This window comes from Bombina bombina, chromosome 5 (genome assembly GCF_027579735.1).
Source record: "Bombina bombina isolate aBomBom1 chromosome 5, aBomBom1.pri, whole genome shotgun sequence".
NCBI classification, from domain to species: Eukaryota; Metazoa; Chordata; class Amphibia; order Anura; family Bombinatoridae; genus Bombina; species Bombina bombina.
In genome coordinates this window covers 29,023,940-29,046,082 of record NC_069503.1, presented here as the reverse complement: position 1 = coordinate 29,046,082, position 22,143 = coordinate 29,023,940, and the positions used below count along the sequence as shown (strand labels likewise).

At 35.7% G+C, this 22,143-nt stretch overlaps 1 protein-coding gene across 2 annotated transcripts in view; it reads right to left on the bottom strand.

The window, feature by feature from the left end:
• Positions 1 to 2,785: 2,785 nt before the first annotated feature.
• The window catches only part of LOC128659743 (gastrula zinc finger protein XlCGF26.1-like), a 26,636-nt gene continuing 7,278 nt past the window's right edge, over positions 2,786 to 22,143 (bottom strand). For both annotated transcript variants that reach the window (XM_053713322.1, XM_053713323.1), the window contains 2 exons: positions 6,055 to 6,169; positions 2,786 to 5,221 (listed from right to left, as the gene is read on the bottom strand). In XM_053713322.1, coding sequence (XP_053569297.1) covers positions 3,867 to 5,221; positions 6,055 to 6,073 — 1,374 coding nt within the window. In that variant the 5' untranslated portion in view covers positions 6,074 to 6,169 and the 3' untranslated portion in view covers positions 2,786 to 3,866. The remainder of the gene's footprint in view (positions 5,222 to 6,054; positions 6,170 to 22,143) is intronic.

Genomic DNA, 22,143 nt, shown 5'->3' with positions numbered 1-22,143 from the left:
GTTTTACTGGAACCTTAGAAATGAATCTAAATACTCTAATCATACTACTAGATAGGGAGTAAAAGAAAGTATTTTGGGTTTTCCTAAGTATTATTTGAGTACAATATTGGTAAAATAGTCTATGGCATCCGGACACTTGATAGGTTTAGTTAAGTTGGTTTACGTTATCTGTTAATTGTATAATTTAACTTCATTCATATTGTGCAGCGGTAGAGATTGACCCCTCACATATATTCATTTGACTCCAGAAAGGGGTAGGTTGAGGGATAAGGAACAGAGAAGGTCGACAGACATGGATAGCTAGTTCCGAAGGAACTCTGAGGAAGAGAAACCGTGGCTTGTGGGCCACATTGGTCTATTTTGAAAGTCTTCAGAAAATTTGAGGCATTATAATGTTTTGTATGTCTTGTCTCCCGTTAATATGTAATGCATGGAAATTTTTTATTGCTGCACAAACAAAATTTTCAATAAAAATGAATTAAACATAAATAAAACAAATGGCAGAGAACAGTCCTATGGATTATGGCTCCTTTATTAGAAAGAAAACATCATTGTCAGTACCATTCTTACACATGTCACTTATCAAGCGCTTTTTCAGACATCTCTGATGAAGTCACAATAAGAGGTCACGATAATGCTGCATCTTTCTAATAAAGTCGCCTTAATAAATAGGACTGTTCCCTGCTGTTTGTTTATTACAGTTTATATGTAGTGAATAGAGGAATCACTGTAACAGTGGGAACCCTTTGTACCACTGAATTGTTGGCGTGCAGCTGCCGGAGGAAACCTAAAGCAACACAGGAAACTCGCCATGACCGGAAGTGACTAGTAGCGCAAGCGAGTGGGACGATCTTTCTGCATAAGGATTGATAATTCAACCAGAGCTGAAAGGGAGAGACGCCAGACATTCAGCAAGCAAGCGGATCACTTGCAGGGGGCGGAGAAGCATTAAAAGGATTCAGCATTAGTGAGTGAGTGACTGAAGTTATTTCTATGTGTTTATTGCATTATTAGTCACTGTACGTCTGTGACACACAGATAATATCCTGGCACACAGCTGATATAACAATACTATTAGACATTAAATAGTGAGTGAAGTTATTTCTATGTGTTTATTGCATTATTAGTCACTGTACGTCTGTGACACACAGATAATATCTCGGCACACAGCTGATATAACAATACTATTAGATATTAAATAGTGAGTGAGTGAAGTTATTTCTATGTGTTTATTGCATTATTAGTCACTGTACGTTTGTGACACACAGATAATATCCCGGCACACAGCTGATATAACAATACTATTAGACATTAAATAGTGAGTGAGTGAAGTTATTTCTATGAGTTTATTGCATTATTAGTCACTGTACGTCTGTGACACACAGATAATATCCCGGCACACAGCTGATATAACAATACTATTAGACATTAAATAGTGAGTGATTGAAGTTATTTCTATGTGTTTATTGCATTATTAGTCACTGTACGTTTGTGACACACAGATAATATCCCGGCACACAGCTGATATAACAATACTATTAGACATTAAATAGTGAGTGAGTGAGTGAGTGAAGTTACCTCTATGTGTTTATTGCATTATTAGTCACTGCACGTCTGTGACACACAGATAATATCCCGGCACACAGCTGATATAACAATACTATTAGACAATAAAAGTATACGGTAAAGTTGTTTTCCTAGGAATAATTAGTTAGTTTATGTTACAGTCTCAAGCTGTTTACTGACCCTTTAGTCAGATCTAGCTTTGTGCTATCTTGTTGTGAATCCTTGTTTAATGAAGATAACATTGTGACAAATCTAACAAGATATTGATTATCTAGAATACAATTTTTAAATATTTTATTTTTGACATGTCAATCATTTGCATAATACATACAACAATAGTAATCCTAGAATATAATTTTTATTAATTTCTCTGTTATTAATTAAAAGGATATGAAGGCAAATGATGCTCTTACATGTTAGATCAGTTTATTATTGTACCACAGATTGTATATCACTATGAATTTAAAGGGACAGTCTACACCTTGGTCATCTTAAAGTCTTACCTTAGATTAAGCTACAAATAGCCTCCTGCACTTTTTCTATATCATGCAGCAGGAACAGTAAAAAAAAATTATTGTAAAATGACAATTATCAGGTAATTGTAATATAGCATACAAAGAACACAAGATTGCTTTACTCTGTGTGAGGAATAATACACTACTTCTTACATTAAACAATCAGAAGATTATATTACATAGTAATAATCCCATTCATACTAAATCATTATTTATATGTGTTTCACTCATACATACAACGTGGCTATATTTAAAAACACTTAAACCAGGATGGTTGAACAATATACGATTATCACAAATAAATGATTAGACAGCAGCAGCAGAGAGAAAACTATCAGCTAAGCCCCTATTTAATATTACACTACAAATCTGCACTGCTGAGCGTCAATAATATAATAATTTTGTGTGGATTAAATTATCCTGTTTAGCAAATTCAAAAGAGGGAGAGACAGAGCTTCTCCTGGTAAACCCTTACGCACGTTTTACAAGAACGCTTCCTCAGAGGGGGTTCAGCACAACTGTAGAGGGGTGCACATGTAGACAGAGGACACTGCTGAATCCCCAAAACATCAACAGGATAAAAGGAAGTCCACAGCACTCCAAAATATCTTATGGCAATTTATTAGTGAGAAAAAACAGCAATGTTTTGGGGTCACGGCATGAGCAAGGGGCTGTGACCCCGAAACGTCGCTGTTTTTTCTCACTAATAAATTGCTGTAAGATATATTGGAGTACTGTGGACTTCCTTTTATTCTGATTATATACTCAACCGCAGCATTAAATGATATATGCACACAATGGTATAAATATACCTAACACTTGTGCTCTTGATACAAAGGGATTTATCAGATATATAATGTCCCCTTTAGTTATAGTAGCCATTTAAATTAAACTGATTGTGATCACGTATGTTACTGTTATTGTGTCTCATGTAATAAAATCAGTTTCCCATCAGTAATTCCTCTGGCATATAACATGTACAATGCTAAGCATCTATTGCTATAAGAAAAGGTTTATCCATCTGATGTGCACAATAAATATATCTCCCAGATGTCAATCATTAATACATATATATATTATATAATTCTCTAACACTCTATTCATATAAAGACTCTTTATTCTGTAAATATAATTGTTTTCATTACAACATTGGCATATTATCCCCTTAAGGACCAGCGACGTACCCTGTATGTCACTGGCCTTTTTTTGGGACTTGATTGTTTTATAGCGCGGTCTTGCCACCAGCGTTGAGACTGCTCTATTCCACAAAGCCTGCTGGAGGGAGTGCATTAATAGTGTGTTCTTGCTAAACTTGTGCTATTATGTCCTGGAAAAACCGTTAACGACCAGTGACATACAGAGTACATTGTGGTCATTAAGGGGTTAATAAACAAGGAAAATACACATTTTCCCTGTACAATATTAATAAACAACACTGGGGTGCTTTGGTGGTGAATGGTTGTGTAAACTGGTCAGTATGAGGACAGATCTGTATATTCCTGTTTGGTGTTTGGATTCTATCACATTTATAAAAGAGAAACTGAGGTGCACATATACAGAGGAACAAAGGACAGCAAAAGAGCTCTTCTAATCTGGGGCTTTTATAACTGGGATTAAGAAAGTATTATTTACAATAGGATCATTTTTTATGCTTCTATTTAGAGAGTTTGTACTCTTTAGGATAATTGTAAAGAGGTTTGTACACTGTGTATATAAAATGTATTTGTGTGTAAATATTTGGTGTTTTGTGATACCTGACTTCAATAAAAATCTTTTTGCCACTTTCTAAACATGTGAAAGGTTTCTTCCCTTGTGAATACTTTCATGTTTTCTCAGATTACCCTTATCAGTAAAACTTTTTCCACACTCTGTACATGTGAAAGGCTTTTCTCCTGTGTGACTCCTTTCATGATATTTCAGACTATTTATTTGTGCAAAACTTTTTCCACACTCTGTGCATGTGAAAGGCTTTTCTCCTGTGTGACTCCTTTTATGAGTTTTCAGATTACTCATATATGTAAAGCTTTTTCCACATTCTGTACATGTAAAAGGCTTTTCTCCTGTGTGACTCCTTTCATGAGTTTTCAGATTACTCATATATGTAAAACTTTTTCCACACTCTGTACATGTGAAAGGTTTTTTCCCTGTGTGACTCCTTTCATGATATTTCAGATTATTTATTTGTGTAAAACTTTTTCCACACTCTGTACATGTGAAAGGTTTTTCTCCTGTGTGAATCATTTCATGAGTTTTCAGATTATTTATTTGTGTAAAACTTTTTCCACACTCTGTACATGTGAACGGCTTTTCTCCTGTGTGACTCCTTTCATGAGTTTTCAGATTAATCATATATGTAAACCTTTTTCCACACTCTGTACATGTGAAAGGCTTTTTCCCTGTGTGACTCCTTTCATGATATTTCAGACTACTCTTTTGTGTAAAACATTTTCCACACTCTGTACATGTGAAAGACTTTTCTCCTGTGTGAATCCGTTCATGCTTTTTCAGACTACTATTTTGTGTAAAACTTTTTCCACACTCTGTACATGTGCAAGGCTTTACTCCTGTGTGAATCCTTTCATGAGTTTTCAGACTACTCTTTAGTGTAAAACTTTTTTCACACTCTGTACAGTTAAATGGTTTCTCCCCTGTGTGGGTCCTTTCATGAGCTATAAGTTTTGTCATTTGTGTAAAACCTTTTCCACACTCAGGACATGTGTTTGGCTTCTCACCTGTGTGAATTTTGTGGTGTTCTAGGAGACAAGAGTTACATCTAAAGCTTTTCTCACATTCTGTACATTTGAAAGGTTTCTCCTTTGTATGAATCATTTGGTTAGACTGTAGACTTTTCTCTTCTTTCAAATTTTTTGAAAGCTTGGTAAATGTTTGTGGTTTATCCTCTAGGATAATCATTTCACTAGATAAGGCATAAATCTTGTCCTCTTGTTTGATGACTAAATTACTCTCTGTACATAATGATTGCTGCCCAGTTCCTGAGAATTCACCATCTTCTTTAAATATCTGCTGTGATTTCCCAAATATTTGTGAATAGTCATTAGTGTCTAAAAATGATGGAGTCTGTGGTATCTTTCTGATGCTTCCTGTAGTGAAGGATGCAGCTGAACTTTTAACATGTTTCTCTACATAAAAAAGAAATGAAATAAAGACAAATAATATTTATTCTTTATAATATAATCCATCTTAATACAAAATCATATTATTCTTTTATACGCAACAAAATGTCTTCTGTTTTGTGTTTATTTTTAAATTTATTTACGTGTAAATCACAAATTAAAGAATGACGACAAAGAATGTTGCATAATTTTCTCAGCCAGGGAACAAGTACATCTGTATTCTGGGCATCCACCATCCTCATTTAACATTGCACAGGCAAGTGCACATACAGCCCTGCCCGACTCATGCTCAACAAGTTGGGTGAGAATATGATGTCTTAATTATCACAGACTAATAATCAGTTTGAGATGTTTTGAAAGGGTAAGAAGCAGTGATTTTACAATACTTTTAAGCTTTCAGCTGTGGTTGTTTAATTTATATAAACAGCCAAAAACTTTATTAGTTTAATAATATTTACTGCAAAATTTAAGCACACAAATCAGGGGTGGTTCTGGGGTGGGGAACACTCACTGGGAACAAGGTAGTCATTAAAGTGCAGTTATGGGTGTTCCATGAGCGAGGTCAGGGCAGGGGGAGGTGGAGTTGCAGGTGTACTGAGTACAGAAGTCTGGGGGTGAGGTTAGGCAGTTAGACATGATCTGTCTAAAAGGACAGAGGGGGAGTTGTATTTTTTACCCTCCTTCTTATCCCAATGGGAGTTGCTCCTTCTTTATAACGGTTACTGACACAAATGTTCTCAAAAGATGCAGATATAAATATAATAGTTTATATTTGTTTAATGAGTGATCTATTTTATTTTTCTAGTAATTAAAGTCAGCATAATATCTATTTTACTCACCTAACACATATGAGTTCATGCTGATAACAGGCTGCAATGTCTGTGCTCAGGAAGAAGGTTCCTTATTCACTCCAGTTACATCAATACCTGATATCTCTCAGTGCTCTGGCCGTGTCTGTAAAAAGTATATTAAATGCTTTAGACAGATAATAATAAATAATGGTTCTGATTAACTGTACGTATGGTATAATTAAAGGCACACATAACAATTCATGTGATACAGATCAGCTGTTTAGGTTATTACGTATGTGCTATTGATTCAGCACACGCATTTAGTACAGTTAACACTGTGTGGGTTATAATTGCCATTTAAAGGAATATTAAAGTCCAAATTAATCTTCATGATTCAGATAGGGCATGTAATATTAAACAACTTTCTCATTTACTTTTATCATCAAATTTGCTTTGTTCTCTTGGTAATCTTAGTTGAAAGCTAATCCTATTAGGCTCCTATGCCAATTTCTAAGCCCTAGAAGGCTGCCTCTTATCTAAATGCATTTGACATTTTTTCACTGCTAGAGGGTGTTGGTTCATGTGTTTCATATAAATAACATTGTGCTCATGCATGTGGAGTTATTTAAGAGTCAGCACTAATTGCCTGAAATGCCAGTTTGTCAAAAGATCTAAAATACGGAGGCAGTCTGCAGAAGATTAGATACAAGGTAATTACAGAGGTAAAAAGTATAATTCTATAACAGTGTTGGTTATGCAAAACTGGAGAATGGTAAATAAAGTGATTATCTATCTTTTTAAACGATAACATTTTGGGTGTTTACTATCCCTTTAACTATGAATCTTCCCAGATCTATACAACATAATGGTAGAAAATCTATTTATGAGAGGGGCCATATCACAACTTTACAAATATATTATAATCTTTATTTTCTGTCATTTATATGAAACAATATTTTATCCTGAAATAAATATTAAATATCATTTGTTTAAATATAAGGATATTAGATACTGCAGTATTGGTATTGTACTCCCTACTAATTCTCACTGTCAGACATTTTGTCATGTGCTCCACCCCAGTCCTTTAACTTCTCTTGGTCAATACTGAGTTGTCTTAAATCACAATGCAATGGAGTATGAGAGAGATAGGCACTAAAATGTTAATTTCAAATGCTATCTTAGATATAGAAAAGAAAAGGAAGAATTTGTGTTTACATAGAGTGATAACATAATGAGATTTTTTTTTTACAAGTTCAGTCCATATAAAAGGACTATAACACATAGAATTAAAAAATTAACAGGTGCATAATAAAAATACAATGCAATAAAACTTACTATGAATTAAAAAGAGCAGTAGATTGTTTTCTGATAAATGTAGTTCTGCCTCTGTACCATGTGACAGCTATCAGCCAATAACAGACTCATATGTTTATATAATGTGATCTCCTGCATATGCTAAGTAGGGGCCGGAGCCTCAGGTCATTTAAAAGGCTGTGTACAATTTAATAATGAAAATAAATTACAAACAGCAAACAGTTATTTTATATAAAAATAAAGCTAAAGGTGACATTTCCCATACACTTTATACTATTTTATACACCGGTAAAACAAGTAATTAGAAACAAATTAAAGGGACAGCAAAGTCACAATTACACTTTTATTATTCAAATTTAAACAACTTTCCAATTTCCTTCTATTATCAAATCTGCTTTATTCCCCTGGGGACCTTTGTGACAAAGCATATAATGCACTATGGTGCGCTAGCTGCTGATTAATGGCACATACAAGCCTCTTGTCGTTGGCTCACCTTATGTGCTCAGCTAGCTCCCAGTATCGTATTGCTGCTACTTCAATAAAGGATATCTAGAGAATGCAGCATATATAATAGAAGTAAATTGGAAAGTTGTTGAAAATTAAATGTTCTATTTAAATAATGAAAAGCATAATTTATGTAAGAACTTACCTGATAAATTAATTTCTTTCATATTGGCAAGAGTCCATGAGCTAGTGACGTATGGGATATACATTCCTACCAGGAGGGCAAAGTTTCCCAAACCTCAAAATGCCTATAAATACACCCCACCACGCCCACAATTCAGTTTAACGAATAGCCAAGAAGTGGGGTGATAAGAAGGAGCGAAAGCATCAATAAGGAATTGGAATAATTGTGCTTTATACAAAAAAACCATAACCACCACAAAAAAAGGGTGGGCCTCATGGACTCTTGCCAATATGAAAGAAATTAATTTATCAGGTAAGTTCTTACATAAATTATGTTTTCTTTCATGTAATTGGCAAGAGTCCATGAGCTAGTGATGTATGGGATAGCAAATACCCAAGATGTGGAACTCCACGCAAGAGTCACTAGAGAGGGAGGGATAAAAATAAAGACAGCCAATTCCACTGAAAAAATAATCCACAACCCAAATCAAAAGTTTTAATCGTTATAATGAAAAAACCTGAAAATATAAGCAGAAGAATCAAACTGAAACAGCTGCCTGAAGTACTTTTCTACCAAAAACTGCTTCTGAAGAAGAAAAAACATCAAAATGGTAGAATTTAGTAAAAGTATGCAAAGAAGACCAAGTTGCTGCTTTGCAAATCTGATCAACAGAAGCTTCATTCTTAAAAGCCCAGGAAGTAGAAACTGACCTAGTAGAATGAGCCGTAATCCTCTGAGGCGGGGATTTACCCGACTCTACATAAGCATGATGAATCAAACATTTTAACCAAGAAGCCAAAGAAATAGCAGAAGCTTTCTGACCTTTCTTAGGACCAGAAAAGATAACAAATAGACTAGAAGTCTTTCTGAAATCTTTAGTAGCTTCAACATAATATTTCAAAGCTCTAACCACATCCAAAGAATGCAAAGATTTTTCCAAAGAATTCTTAGGATTAGGACACAACGAAGGGACAACAATTACTCTACTAATGTTGTTGGAATTCACAACCTTAGGTAAAAATTCAAATGAAGTCCGCAAAACCGCCTTATCCTGATGAAAAATCAGAAAAGGAGACTCACAAGAAAGAGCAGATAATTCAGAAACTCTTCTAGCAGAAGAGATAGCCAAAAGAAACAATACTTTCCAATAAAGTAACTTAATATCCAGAGAATGCATAGGCTCAATCGGAGGAGCCTGTAAAGCTCTCAAAACCAAATTAAGACTCCAAGGAGGAGAGATTGACTTAATGACAGGCTTGATATGAACCAAAGCCTGTACAAAACAACGAATGTAAGGAAGATTAGCAATTTTTCTGTGAAACAGAACAGAAAGAGCAGAGATTTGTCCTTTCAAGGAACTTGCAGACAAACCCTTATCCAAACCATCCTGAAGAAACTGTAAAATTCTAGGAATTCTAAAAGAATGCCAAGAGAAATTATGAGAGGAACACCATGAAATTTAAGTCTTCCAAACCCGGTAATAAATCTTTATAGACACAGATTTACGAGCCTGCAACATAGTATTGATCACTGAGTCAGAGAAACCTCTATGATTAAGAACTAAGCGTTCAATCTCCATATCTTCAAATTTAATGATTTGAGATCCTGATGGAAAAACGGACCTTGAGATAGAAGGTCTGACCTTAACGGAAGTGGCCAAGGTTGGCAACTGGACATCCGAACAAGATCCGCATACCAAAACCTGTGTGGCCATGCTGGAGCCACCAGCAGAACAAACGAACGTTTCATTAGGATTTTGGAAATCACTCTTGGAAGAAGAACTAGAGGCGGAAAGATATAAGCAGGTTGATAATTCCAAGGAAGTGACAACGCATCCACTGCTTCCTCCTGAGGATCCCTGGATCTGGACAGATACCTGGGAAGTTTCCTGTTTAGATGAGAAGCCATCAGATCTATTTCTGGAAGCCCCCACATCTGAACAATCTGAAGAAACACATCTGGGTGAAGAGACCATTCTCCCGGATGTAAAGTCTGGCGACTGAGATAATCCGCTTCCCAATTGTCTATACCTGGGATATGAACCACAGAGATTAGACAGGAGCTGGATTCCGCCCATGCAAGTATCCGAGATACTTCTTTCATAGCCTGAGGACTGTGAGTCCCACCTTGATGATTGACATACGCCACGGTTGTGACATTGTCTGTCTGAAAACAAATAAATTATTCTCTCTTCAGAAGAGGCCAGAACTGAAGAGCTCTGAAAATCGCACGGAGTTCCAAAATATTGATTGGTAATCTCGCCTATTGTGATTTCCAAACCCCCTGCACTGTCAGATATCCCCAGACAGTTCCCCAACCTGAAAGACTCGCATCTGTTGAAATCACAGTCCAGGTTGGACGAAGAAAAGAGGCCCCTTGAACTAAACAGTGGTTATTTAACCACCAAGTCAGAGATAGTCGAGTATTGGGATTTAAGGATATCAATTGTGATATATTTGTATAATCTCTGCACCAAAGGTTCAGCATACAAAGCTGAAGAGGTCTCATGTGAAAACGAGCAAAGGGGATCGCGTCCGATGCTGCAGTCATGAGACCTAAAACTTCCATGCACAAAGCTACTGAAGGGAATGATTGAGACTGAAGTTTCCGACAAGCTGAAACCAATTTCAGACGTCTTTTGTATGTTAGAGACAAAGTCATGTATACTGAATCTATTTGGAATCCCAAAAATGTTACCCTTGTCTGAGGAATCAAGGAACTTTTTGGTAAATTGATCCTCCAACCATGTTTTTGAAGAAACAACACAAGTTGATTCGTGTGAGATTCTGCAGAATGTAAAGACTGAGCAAGTACCAAGATATCGTCCAAATAAGGAAACACCGCAATACCCTGCTCTCTGATTACAGAGAGAAGGGCACCGAGAACCTTTGAGAAGATCCTTGGAGCTGTTGCAAGGCCAAAAGGAAGAGCAACAAATTGGTAATGCTTGTCTAGAAAAGAGAATCTCAGGAACTGATAGTGATCTGGATGATTTGGAATATGAAGATAAGCATCCTGTAAGTCTATTGTGGATATATAATGCCCTTGCAGAACAAAAGGCAAAATAGTCCTTATAGTCACCATCTTGAATGTTGGTATTCTTACATAATGATTCAAAATTTTTAGATCCAGAACTGGTCTGAAAGAATTCTCTTTCTTTGGTACAATGAACAGATTTGAATAAAGTGTTTAAAAGTATGCAAGGAGCATACAATAGGGTGGGCTGAAAGGATGATGGTCAACTAATATAAGAAAAGCGCGTGTGCTATAATCGAAAATTGAAACTTAATCAGTGATATGAAAGTTAAAACTAGATCAGTGGGTAAAAAAATGTTCAACATAAAAATGTGTTAGAACCGGAAAGGGCTAATGGTATTGTGTAAGTGCACTAGGAGTGACTTGTGTAGTAAACGTGAAATGTATCTGGTGAATAAAATAATTAGATTACTAGGTGTTGGCAGAAGCTGTGTCTAATCTATACAAGTGTGTGATGGTATACCAAAAAAAATCGTAATAGAACCAGAATGTGCAAATAATACTGTATAGATGCCCTAATATCACTGGTAATATAAAAATCAAATATATCAAGTGAATACAGTGTAAAAACCACAATGTGTTGGCTAAAAACGTATCTAGTCTGTATAAGTGTGTGATAATAAGTTCTCTCAATAAGCAACAAATTACTCAAACTACGGTAAAATAGGATTCAAATATAACCATATGGGCACAAAAAAGAAGTTAATAAAACAAAATGGCAAATGTAATATAAAAAGCAATTCAGAAAAGTGTCTAAAAAATAAAAATAAAAATGTAATAACAACAGTTCGAAAGGAAGTCTTAATGAAAATGTGAAAATTCCCTTGCACAGACCGTTCTGTTAAATAGTTGCCGGTTTGGTCAACGTTATGAAGACTGTTATCGGATAAAACGGACACTGAACCAATCCATATAAGTTAGAGGCTGCTTCTCTCCAAAACCGGTGGTGAATCGGATAATCTGGAATGTGGAGACAGGAAAGAGAGAGCGCCTAATAGTGCAATATTGTACTAGCGAATCAGGAACAAGAACAATGACAGTAACATTGGAAAAGTACTCACAAAAGAGTTGGCACTCACAAGTAGTGCATACGGGCAGGCTGACCTTTTACAGCAGTCAGTACGCTGGGGGATCTATCCTACAAGATCCACCTCGGATAGGTATTGTGAATGCTGAAGTAAAAAAGGATTTCTTTGTACACAGGATGTGTGTATTGTAGGTACGTCAGCGGTCCCAATCAAAAGCTGCGGTAAAGGGAATTCCTCTGCACACAGAATGTGTGTGTTGTAGATACATCTGCAGTCCCAATTAGTCAGCTTAGCAGGTGTTGGGAATCTCCAAACACACAGCGTGTGTTGAAGCGGTACAATGTTTTAACAACAGACAGTCCGTATGACTTAGAAAAAAAACCAATGTTTGTGAAAAGAGGGGTGATAGCTTAAAAGCACTCACAGCAAAGTCAGATGTATTGGAATAAAAAATAGAACATTCATTTAAAGAGCAAACAACGCGTTTCTCGGCCGTTAAGCTCTCTGGCCGTTTCATCAGGTAATATGAAGGGTATAGCCAAAAGCCAGGCTTTAAAAATACTCTAAACAATCGTGATTGGATATAACAACCACCAATGAACAACCACCAATGTTAGATGTATTGTGTTAGTTCATTGGTGGTTGTTATATCCAATCAGCCTGCCCGTATGCACTACTTGTGAGTGCCAACTCTTTTGTGAGTACTTTTCCAATGTTACTGTCATTGTTCTTGTTCCTGATTCGCTAGTACAATATTGCACTATTAGGCGCTCTCTCTTTCCTGTCTCCACATTCCAGATTTGAATAAAACCCCAGACCCCGTTCCAGATATGGAACTGGCACAATTACCCCAGATGACTCCAGGTCTGAAACACATTTCAGGAAAGCCTGAGCCTTTACTGGGTTCACTGGAATGCGTGAGAGAAAGAACCTTCTCACAGGCGGCCTTACCTTGAAACCTATTCTGTACCCTTGAGAAACAATGTTCTGAATCCAATGATTTTGAATTGAATTTATCCAAACATCTTTGAAAAATCATAATCTGCCCCCTACCAGCTGTGCTGGAATGAGGGCCGCACCTTCATGCGGACTTGGGGGCTGGTTTTGATTTTCTAAAAGGCTTGGATTTTTTCCAGACTGGAGAAGGCTTCCAATTGGAAGCCGTTCCTTTAGGGGAAGGGTTAGGCTTCTGTTCCTTATTCTGACGAAAGGAACGAAAACGGTTAGCAGCCCTAAATTTACCCTTAGATTTTTAATCCTGAGGCAAAAAAGCTCCCTTCCCCCCAGTGACAGTTGAAATGATAGAATCCAACTGAGAACCAAATAATTTATTACCTTGGAAAGAAAGAGATAGCAACGTTGACTTAGAAGTCATATCTGCATTCAAAGATTTAAGCCATAAAGCTCTTCTAGCTAAAATAGCTAAAGACATATACCGAACATCAATTCTAATGATATCAAAAATGGCATCACAAATTAAATTATTAGCATGCTGAAGAAGCTTAACAATGCTATACACATTATGATCTGGTACTTGTTGCGCTAAAGCCTCCAACCAAAAAGTTGAAGCTGCAGCAACATCAGCCAAACAAATAGCAGGCCTAAGAAGATTACCTGAACATAAATAAGCCTTCCTTAGAAAAGATTCAAGCTTCCTATCCTCCTGCCGTAGGAATAGTAGTACGTTTAGCAAGAGTATAGATAGCCCCATCAACTTTGGGGATTTTTTCCCAAAACTCCAATCTATCAGCCGGCAAAGGGTACAGTCTCTTAAACCTTAAAGAAGGAGTAAATGAAGTACCCAAACTATTCCATTCCCTAGAAATTACATCTGAAATAGCATCAGGAACTGGAAAACCCCCTGGAATAACTACATGAGGTTAAAAAACTGAATTTAAACATTTACTGGTTTTGATATCAAGAGGACTAGACTCCTCCATATCTAATGCAATCAACACATCTTTTAGTAAAGAACGAATAAACTCCATCTTAAATAAATATGAAGATTTGTCAGTGTCAATATCTGAGGCAGAATCTTCTGAACCAGATAGATCCTCATCAGAGATAGATAAATCAGAATGTTGGCAGTCATTTAAAAATTCATCTAATTTATAAGAAGTTTTAAAAGACTTTTACGTTTATTAGAAGGTGGTATAACAGACAGGGCCTTCTGAATAGAATTAGAAACAAATTCTCTTACATTAACAGGAATATCCTGAACATTAGATGTTGAAGGAACAACAACAGGTAAGGAATTATTACTAATGGAAATATTGTCTGCTTTTGAAAGTTTATCATGATAACTAACACAAACTACAGCCGGAGGAACAGTTACCACAAGTTTACAACAAATGCACTTAGCTTTGGTAGAACCGACATCAGGCAGCAGCATTCCAGAAGTAGATTCTGTTACAGGGTCAGATTGTGACATCTTGCAATATGTAATAGAAAAAAACAACATATAAAGCAAAATTATCAAATTCCTTAAATGACAGTTTCAGGAATGGGAAGAAATGCAAACAGAATAAGCCTCTGGATAACCAGAAACAAAGACTTAAATAATGTCAAAAAAAACTGGCGCCAAGTATGACGCCCAGAATTGACAAAATTGTTTTGGCGCCAAAAACGTCTGCAACAAACACGAGCGTCATAGATGATGCAACTACGTGAAAACTCTCGGCATCAACTACGACACCGGAAAAGACGTCATTAACGTCAACAAACGTAATTCTCGCACCAAAAAAGTCTCACGCCAAAAATGACGCAATAAATTCTAGCATTTTTTTGCACCCGCGAGCCTAACAGCCCGCAATTTAGAAAGAAAAGTCAAATTGAAAAATATTCAGGCAAGAAATTTTTTTATTCATATGCATTTCCCAAAAATGAAACTGACAGTCTGTAAGAAGGAAAAATACTGATTAACCTGAATCATGGCAAATATAAGTATAAAACATATATTTAGAACTTTACATATAAAGTGCCAAACCACAGCTGAGAGTGTCATAAATAAAATAAGACATACTTACCAAAAGACACTCATCTACATATAGTAGATAGCCAAACCAGTACTGAAACGAGAATCAGCAGAGGTAATGGTATATAAGAGTATATCGTCGATCTGAAAAAGGAGGTAGGAGAAGAATCTCTACGATCGATAACAGAGAACCTATGAAATAGATCCCCGATAGGATGACCATAGCATTCAATAGGCAATACTCCCTTCACATCCCTCTGTCATTCACTGCACTCTGAGAGGAAAACCGGGCTTCAGCATGCTGCGAAGCGCATATCAACGTAGAAATCCAGCACAAACCTACTTCACCACCTCCATAGGAGGCAAATTTTGTAAAACTGAATTGTGGGCGTGGTGGGGGGGTGTATTTATAGGCATTTTGAGGTTTGGGAAACTTTGCCCCTCCTGGTAGGAATGTATATCCCATACATCACTAGCTCATGGACTCTTGCCAATTACATGAATGAAAACATTTAGGAGAAGATGTTTACATCATCTTATATGTCACATGGACTATTTTTCTGTTGTAATACATATGAATTGTGTATTGTTCTAATATATGTATACATATCTAGGCTATGCATATATAATTTAAAGTCTATTTTTACATCATTATTATTAATATCTATTCTATTTGCCCAATTTTATTATATTTGTATATAAGCGCCATCCAGGCCATTTTTTGTATATATACATATAGTGTATCTCAAGTATCAGCACTCACTGTTCAGTTTTTTCAATGTTCGGGGTGCAATCCAGATTATATCCAGTATTTAGCCAAAAAAAGATGCACTCGCCGTGTTCCATAAAAAATGTATTAAGGGTGAGTTAACATCTTCGGGAAGTAACCCCCTCTTCAGACTCCTGTGTGCAAATAAAGATATATATATATATATGTGTGTGTAGAAGGGAGGAGCGCACAGAAAGACCAGATCTTGGTGCAGTATATTATGGCAGCTTGAATGAACAACACTTATATACAAATGGGCACTCACTTGGTACAACCTCAATCAGTATGAGGTAAGATACTGGCATGGAGGCTCTGTATAGCCTGAGGTAGTATCCAGAGTTGTTTCCCTCTGTCCAGTGTTGAAGTCTGCTTCCCCTTTAAGACAGGTTATTACTCTCTCCATCTGTTCAAAGGACCTGTCCGTGTCTCCTGTATCCCCTTCTGTGAGATGACAGTATGTGCAGGGGTTTGGGAGAGGGGGCGCTAACTAGCTGAGCAAACCAAATGGGTATTGAAAAGTTTTGCTTTATTACTGAAAACGGCGTGTATCACACAAAAAACACACTGTTAATCACACTGTTAAACTGGTATTAACATTCCCAGTATTCCATAAAATCTATAATATAATACAACTTCAATATCGCTACTGCAATGTGCACTAAGCTGTATGGCTTGTTCGCAGAAGCTTAACCGCAAACAGCCTTGTTGCTTTTTGTGCCACACTGTCAGAGCGTAGAAGTGTCGGGGTGCCGAGCCTGACACGTTTCGCGGCGTTATTGGTCGCTTCTTCAGAGGTGGGGCCGCCCCCCTACATCTCTAAATTTATTCGTACAGGTCCTTAGTTAATTGAAAAATGGCCGCCATTTTGGTTTCTGGCAATCGCTGATCTATTGTGGGCATCTCCCTTACACTGTGTTATACGAGTGTTACTCACTTTGGATCACATTCTATCTATACATAGCTGTTTGCTATTGTTAAAAATTGTAATATTAAAAACTGATAATTCATAAAAACTGATACTTGATAAAACATATATATATATATATATATATATATATATATATATATATATATATATATATATATATATATATTATTGTTAAAACGTTATGTTAGATTTAATTAGTCTTTTTTATTTATCTATATACAGTATATATATATATATATATATATATTTAATCCATAAAAATTTATAAATATATTAAAAACCTCATCTAACTATGCCAATGAATGAATAATTAGTTGATGAATATAAATAAAAAGATATAGGTTTTAGCTCTATCTCCGAGTGTATAAAGGGGATCAATAATTTTAGCCTATACTCACTAAGTTCATATTAAGCAACTAAAATGTTCCCATTAAGAGACCAGTGTTAATTTCGTCGACTAAAACTAGACTAAAATGACTATAAAACTAAAGAAATTCTGATGACTATAATACGACTAAAACTAAAATGACATTTTAGTCAAAAGACTATGACTAAAACTAAATCAAAATTTGCTGACAAAAACATTTTATGCAAGGTGTTATAATCAATCCATATCCAATTACTGCTCTTTTGTAAAATTTACAAAACTTAATTTTATTAAATTTTAAGATATATAAAGACATGTTATATACCACAACAGTTAAATCTGTTAAATTTGTATTGCATGTTCAAACCTTAATACCATAAATAAAAACAGGTTAATAAACCTTTACTCCAGGACTATATAATGAGTTTGGAAGTTCCAGAGCAGTGCTAATATCGTTGCCGAAAATTTTTCAAATCTGTGAACAATCAATTGATTCTTCCTATAGAAATAAGCATAACCCACAAATAATGGTTTAAGTTATGCTGTGCCTGTGCTAGCTGCAGAAACTTTTTGCTGTGTTGAGTTATTTGATTCTTGTTTTAATTATTAACAGAGAACTGTTAAAGTTTTTATATTGGGTAATATGTTCAATACAGCCAATACAGTTTTGTTTTTTTATATTTTAAAGTTGTACGTCTGTTTGTTTTATTTAATTGTAAGTTTAATAAAGATGTTACCTATCACAACGGCTAAATCTGTGTCTGTATTGCATGTTTAAACCTTAATACCATAAATATTAACAGGTGTTATGTTTACCCCTTGAGTATATAATCAGTTTGCAAATTATAGATAAATGCTTAAATAATGCATTACACTTTAACTAAACCCCTTAGATTTTAGTCGACTAAAATATACTGGAGATTTAGTCGACTAAAATCTACTGGAGATTCAGTCGACTAAAACTAAACTAAAACTAAAACAATTCAGATGACTAAAAGACGACTAAAACTAAAACGGCATTTTAGTCAAAAGACTAAAACTAAGACTAAATTGAAATTTGCCGTCAAAATTAACACTGTAAGAGACTTAAGACTGTATAGATATACAGTTCCTCTTATAATAAAAACTATTTCTGTATTTGAATCTAATAGGTTTTTTTTTTTACTTATTTGACCTTAAAATGCAGTACCACTGTGTGCATGAAGAACCTTTTATTTTATCCATTTCTCAAAAAATCCATGAAGATTATTTTAAAGATTATTTTAAAATCATTTCATAACCATTTAAAATTTATTCCAAAACTTTTACACACACAAATATATATATATATATATATATATATATATATATATATATATACACACACACATACATGCACCCATGTATATACATGTATGACCACATACATACATGTATACACAGATGTATATATATATATATATATATATATATATATATATATATATATATATATATATATATATATATATATACACTCAGTGGTACTGTTTTGCCTTTTCCTCCTTATATTTAGAGGAATGCAACTAGATCAATATCTTTGTTTAGCCCCAGCGGCTTCAGGCTTCCTAGAGCATGAATCCAGAAAGTTTCTCTCTTTCTTAGTGCTAGTAATCTGCTGCCTCCCCTAGGTCCTACCTGTACCTGTTCTATTGCTTTAAAATAAAACTGCGATGGATCGCTCTTGTGGTGTTCTTTAAAATGTTTAATGAGTGGGGTCTTTAATGTACCTGCCCCAATGTTTTTAATATGTTCTAAACATATTTTGAGAGTGTTTTGTTGTTCCTATATACTTCAATATTCGTAAATTTCAGATTGAAGCCATTAGAGTTCAGATTGTCTGTGAATTCTGACCAACTGGGATTGTCTCCCTCCCAGATGATCAGAATATCATCTATAAATCGCCTCCACATTATTATATTTGTATTCTTATAACCATCTTTATTGTAAATCATCTTTTCCTCAAAAAAACCCATGTACAGGTTTGCAAAGTTGGGTGCAAATTTAGTCCCCATTGCGGTCCCATTAGTTTTTAAATAAAATTTGTTCTGGAAAAGGAAATAATTCTTCTCCAGGACAATTTTAATAGAATCTAGGATGAACTGATTTTGTATCTCAACACACTGTATACTATTTTCCAAAAAGTGTTGAACCGCTCTGATACCTTCGCCATGAGGAATAGAGGTATACAGTGCGGTGACATCCAAAGTTGCCCATCTGTATGTAGATTTCCACAGAATGTCTCCGATTATTACTAATAAATGGGGGGTGTCTCTTAGATAAGACTTTAATTCTATTACTATGGGTTTTAGAAATGTGTCAACATATTCAGATAGGCATGCTGTTAGGGAATCAATGCCAGATATTATTGGCCTCCCTGGAGGACATTGTAAACTTTTGTGGATTTTTGGCAAATGATAGAACACCGCTATGCTTGGTTCATCATTTGCCAAAAATCTCCACTCTTTTATATTGAGTACATTATCCTGCTTCCCTCTATTTATAAGTTCAGCATATTGCATCAAGAAATGGTTAGTTGGATCCCCAGTTAACATTTTATATGTATTCTTATCTAATAATAAATTAAATATCTAAATAATCTACCCTATCCTGAATGACAATTCCTCCACCTTTGTCTGCCTTTTTTATGATGATATTCTCATTCTTTTTAAGAGCATCAAGGATTTATTTTTCTTTTTGGCTCAAATTATGTTTTCTTAATTTAAAGTTTTTACACATATCAGAGCACTCCTGTAGGACCACATCCTTAAACTGAGTAATATATTTGCCCTGAGATTGCGCAGGAAAAAAAAATAGATTTAGGTCTTAGCTGACTATCCTCTAGATTTAGACTTTTGTCGGTAAAAACCCACTTAGCTAACGTTTTTTTTTTCCCAACGCACCCTTCCAACAACGCTGGTATTTAGAGTTGTCTGAGGGGCTACGTTAGGCTCAAAAAATGGTGCGTTGAGCCTAATTTAGCTCCACTTCAACCTTCAATACCAGCGTTGCTTACGGTAGCAGTAAGCTGGGAAAACGTGCTTGTGCACAATATCCCCATAGGAAACAATGGGGCATTTTGGGCTGAAAAAAACCTAACACCTGCAAAAAAGCAGCGTTCAGCTCCTAACGCAGCCCCATTGTTTCCTATGGGGAAACACTCTCTAAGTCTACACCTAACACGAACCCTGAGTCTAAACACCCCTAACCTTACACTTATTAACCCCTAATCTGCCGCCCCCGCTATCGCTGACACCTGCATTATATTATTAACCCCTAATCTGCCGATCCGAACACCGCCACAACCTACATTATACCTATGAACCCCTAATCTGCTGCCCCTAACACTGCCGACCCCTATATTATATTTATTAACCCCTAATCTGCCCCCCCCAACATCACCGCTACCTTACCTACACTTATTAACCCCTAATCTGCCGACCGGACCTCGCCGCCACTATAATAAATGTATTAACCCCTAAACCGCCGCACTCCCGCCTCACAAACACTAATAAATAGTATTAACCCCTAATCTGCCCTCCCTAACATCGCCGCCACCTACCTACAATTATTAACCCCTAATCTCCCGCCCGCAACGTCGCCGCTACTATAATAAATGTATTAACCCCTAAACCTAAATCTAACCCTAACACCCCCCTAAGTTAAATATAATTTAAATGAAACGAAATAATATTCCTATTAATAACTAAATTAATCCTATTTAAAACGAAATACTTACCTATAAAATAAACCCTAATATAGCTACAATATAAATAATAATTACATTGTAGCTATTTTATGATTTATATTTATTTTACAGGCAACTTTGTATTTATTTTAACTAGGTACAATAGCTATTAAATAGTTAATAACTATTTAATAATAGCTACCTAGTCAAAATAAATACAAAATTACCTGTAAAATAAATCCTAACTTAAGTTACAATTAAACCTAACACTACACTATCATTAAATTAATTAATTAAATTACCTACAATTACCTAAAATAAAATACAATAAAATAAACTATTCTATAATACAAAAAAAAATGTTATATGTTTTATCAAGTATCAGTTTTGATGAATTATCAGTTTTTAATATTACAATTTTTAACAATAGCAAACAGCTATGTATAGATAGAATGTGATCCAAAGTGAGTAACATTCATATAACACAGTGTAAGGGAGACGCCCACAATAGATCAGCGATTGCCAGAAACCAAAATGGCGGCCGTTTTTCAATTAACTAAGGACCTGTAAGAATAAATTTATAGATGTAGGGGGGCGGCCCCACCTCTGAAGAAGCGACCAATAGCTCCGCACCCCGACACTTCTACGCTCTGACAGTGTGGCACAAAAAGCAACAAGGCTGTTTGCGGTTAAGCTTCTGCGAACAAGCCATACAGCTTAGTGCACATTGCAGTAGCGATATTGAAGTTGTATTATATTATAGATTTTATGGAATACTGGGAATGTTAATACCAGTTTTATAAGTGTTTAACAGTGTGATTAACAGTGTGTTTTTTGTGTGATACACGTAGTTTTCGGTAATAAAGCAAAACTTTTCAATACCCATTTGGTTTGCTCAGCTAGTTAGCGGCCCCTCTCCCAAATCCCTGCACATACGGTCATCTCACAGAAGGGGATACAGGAGACACGGACAGGTCCTTTGAACAGAAGGAGAGAGTAATGACCTGTCTTAAAGGGGAAGCAGACTTCAACACTGGACAGAGGGAAACAACTCTGGATACTACCTCAGGCTATACAGAGCCTCCACGCCAGTATCTTACCTCATACTGATTGAGGTTGTACCAAGTGAGTGCCCATTTGTATATAAGTGTTGTTCATTCAAGCTGCCATAATATACTGCACGAAGATCTGGTCTTTCTGTGCGCCCCTCCCTTCTTCTACCTACTTCAGATTTCACTGAGACCTCCCTGGGGACACTCGATTACTTTTTTTGGAGAAAGGCTGCAAGAGAACTTGATTTAACCCTCATCTATACAAAGATTGACTCTTTTGTGGTGTATTCAACTGCATTATAATAGAGAGGAGGACAGTGAAATAATAAACGGAT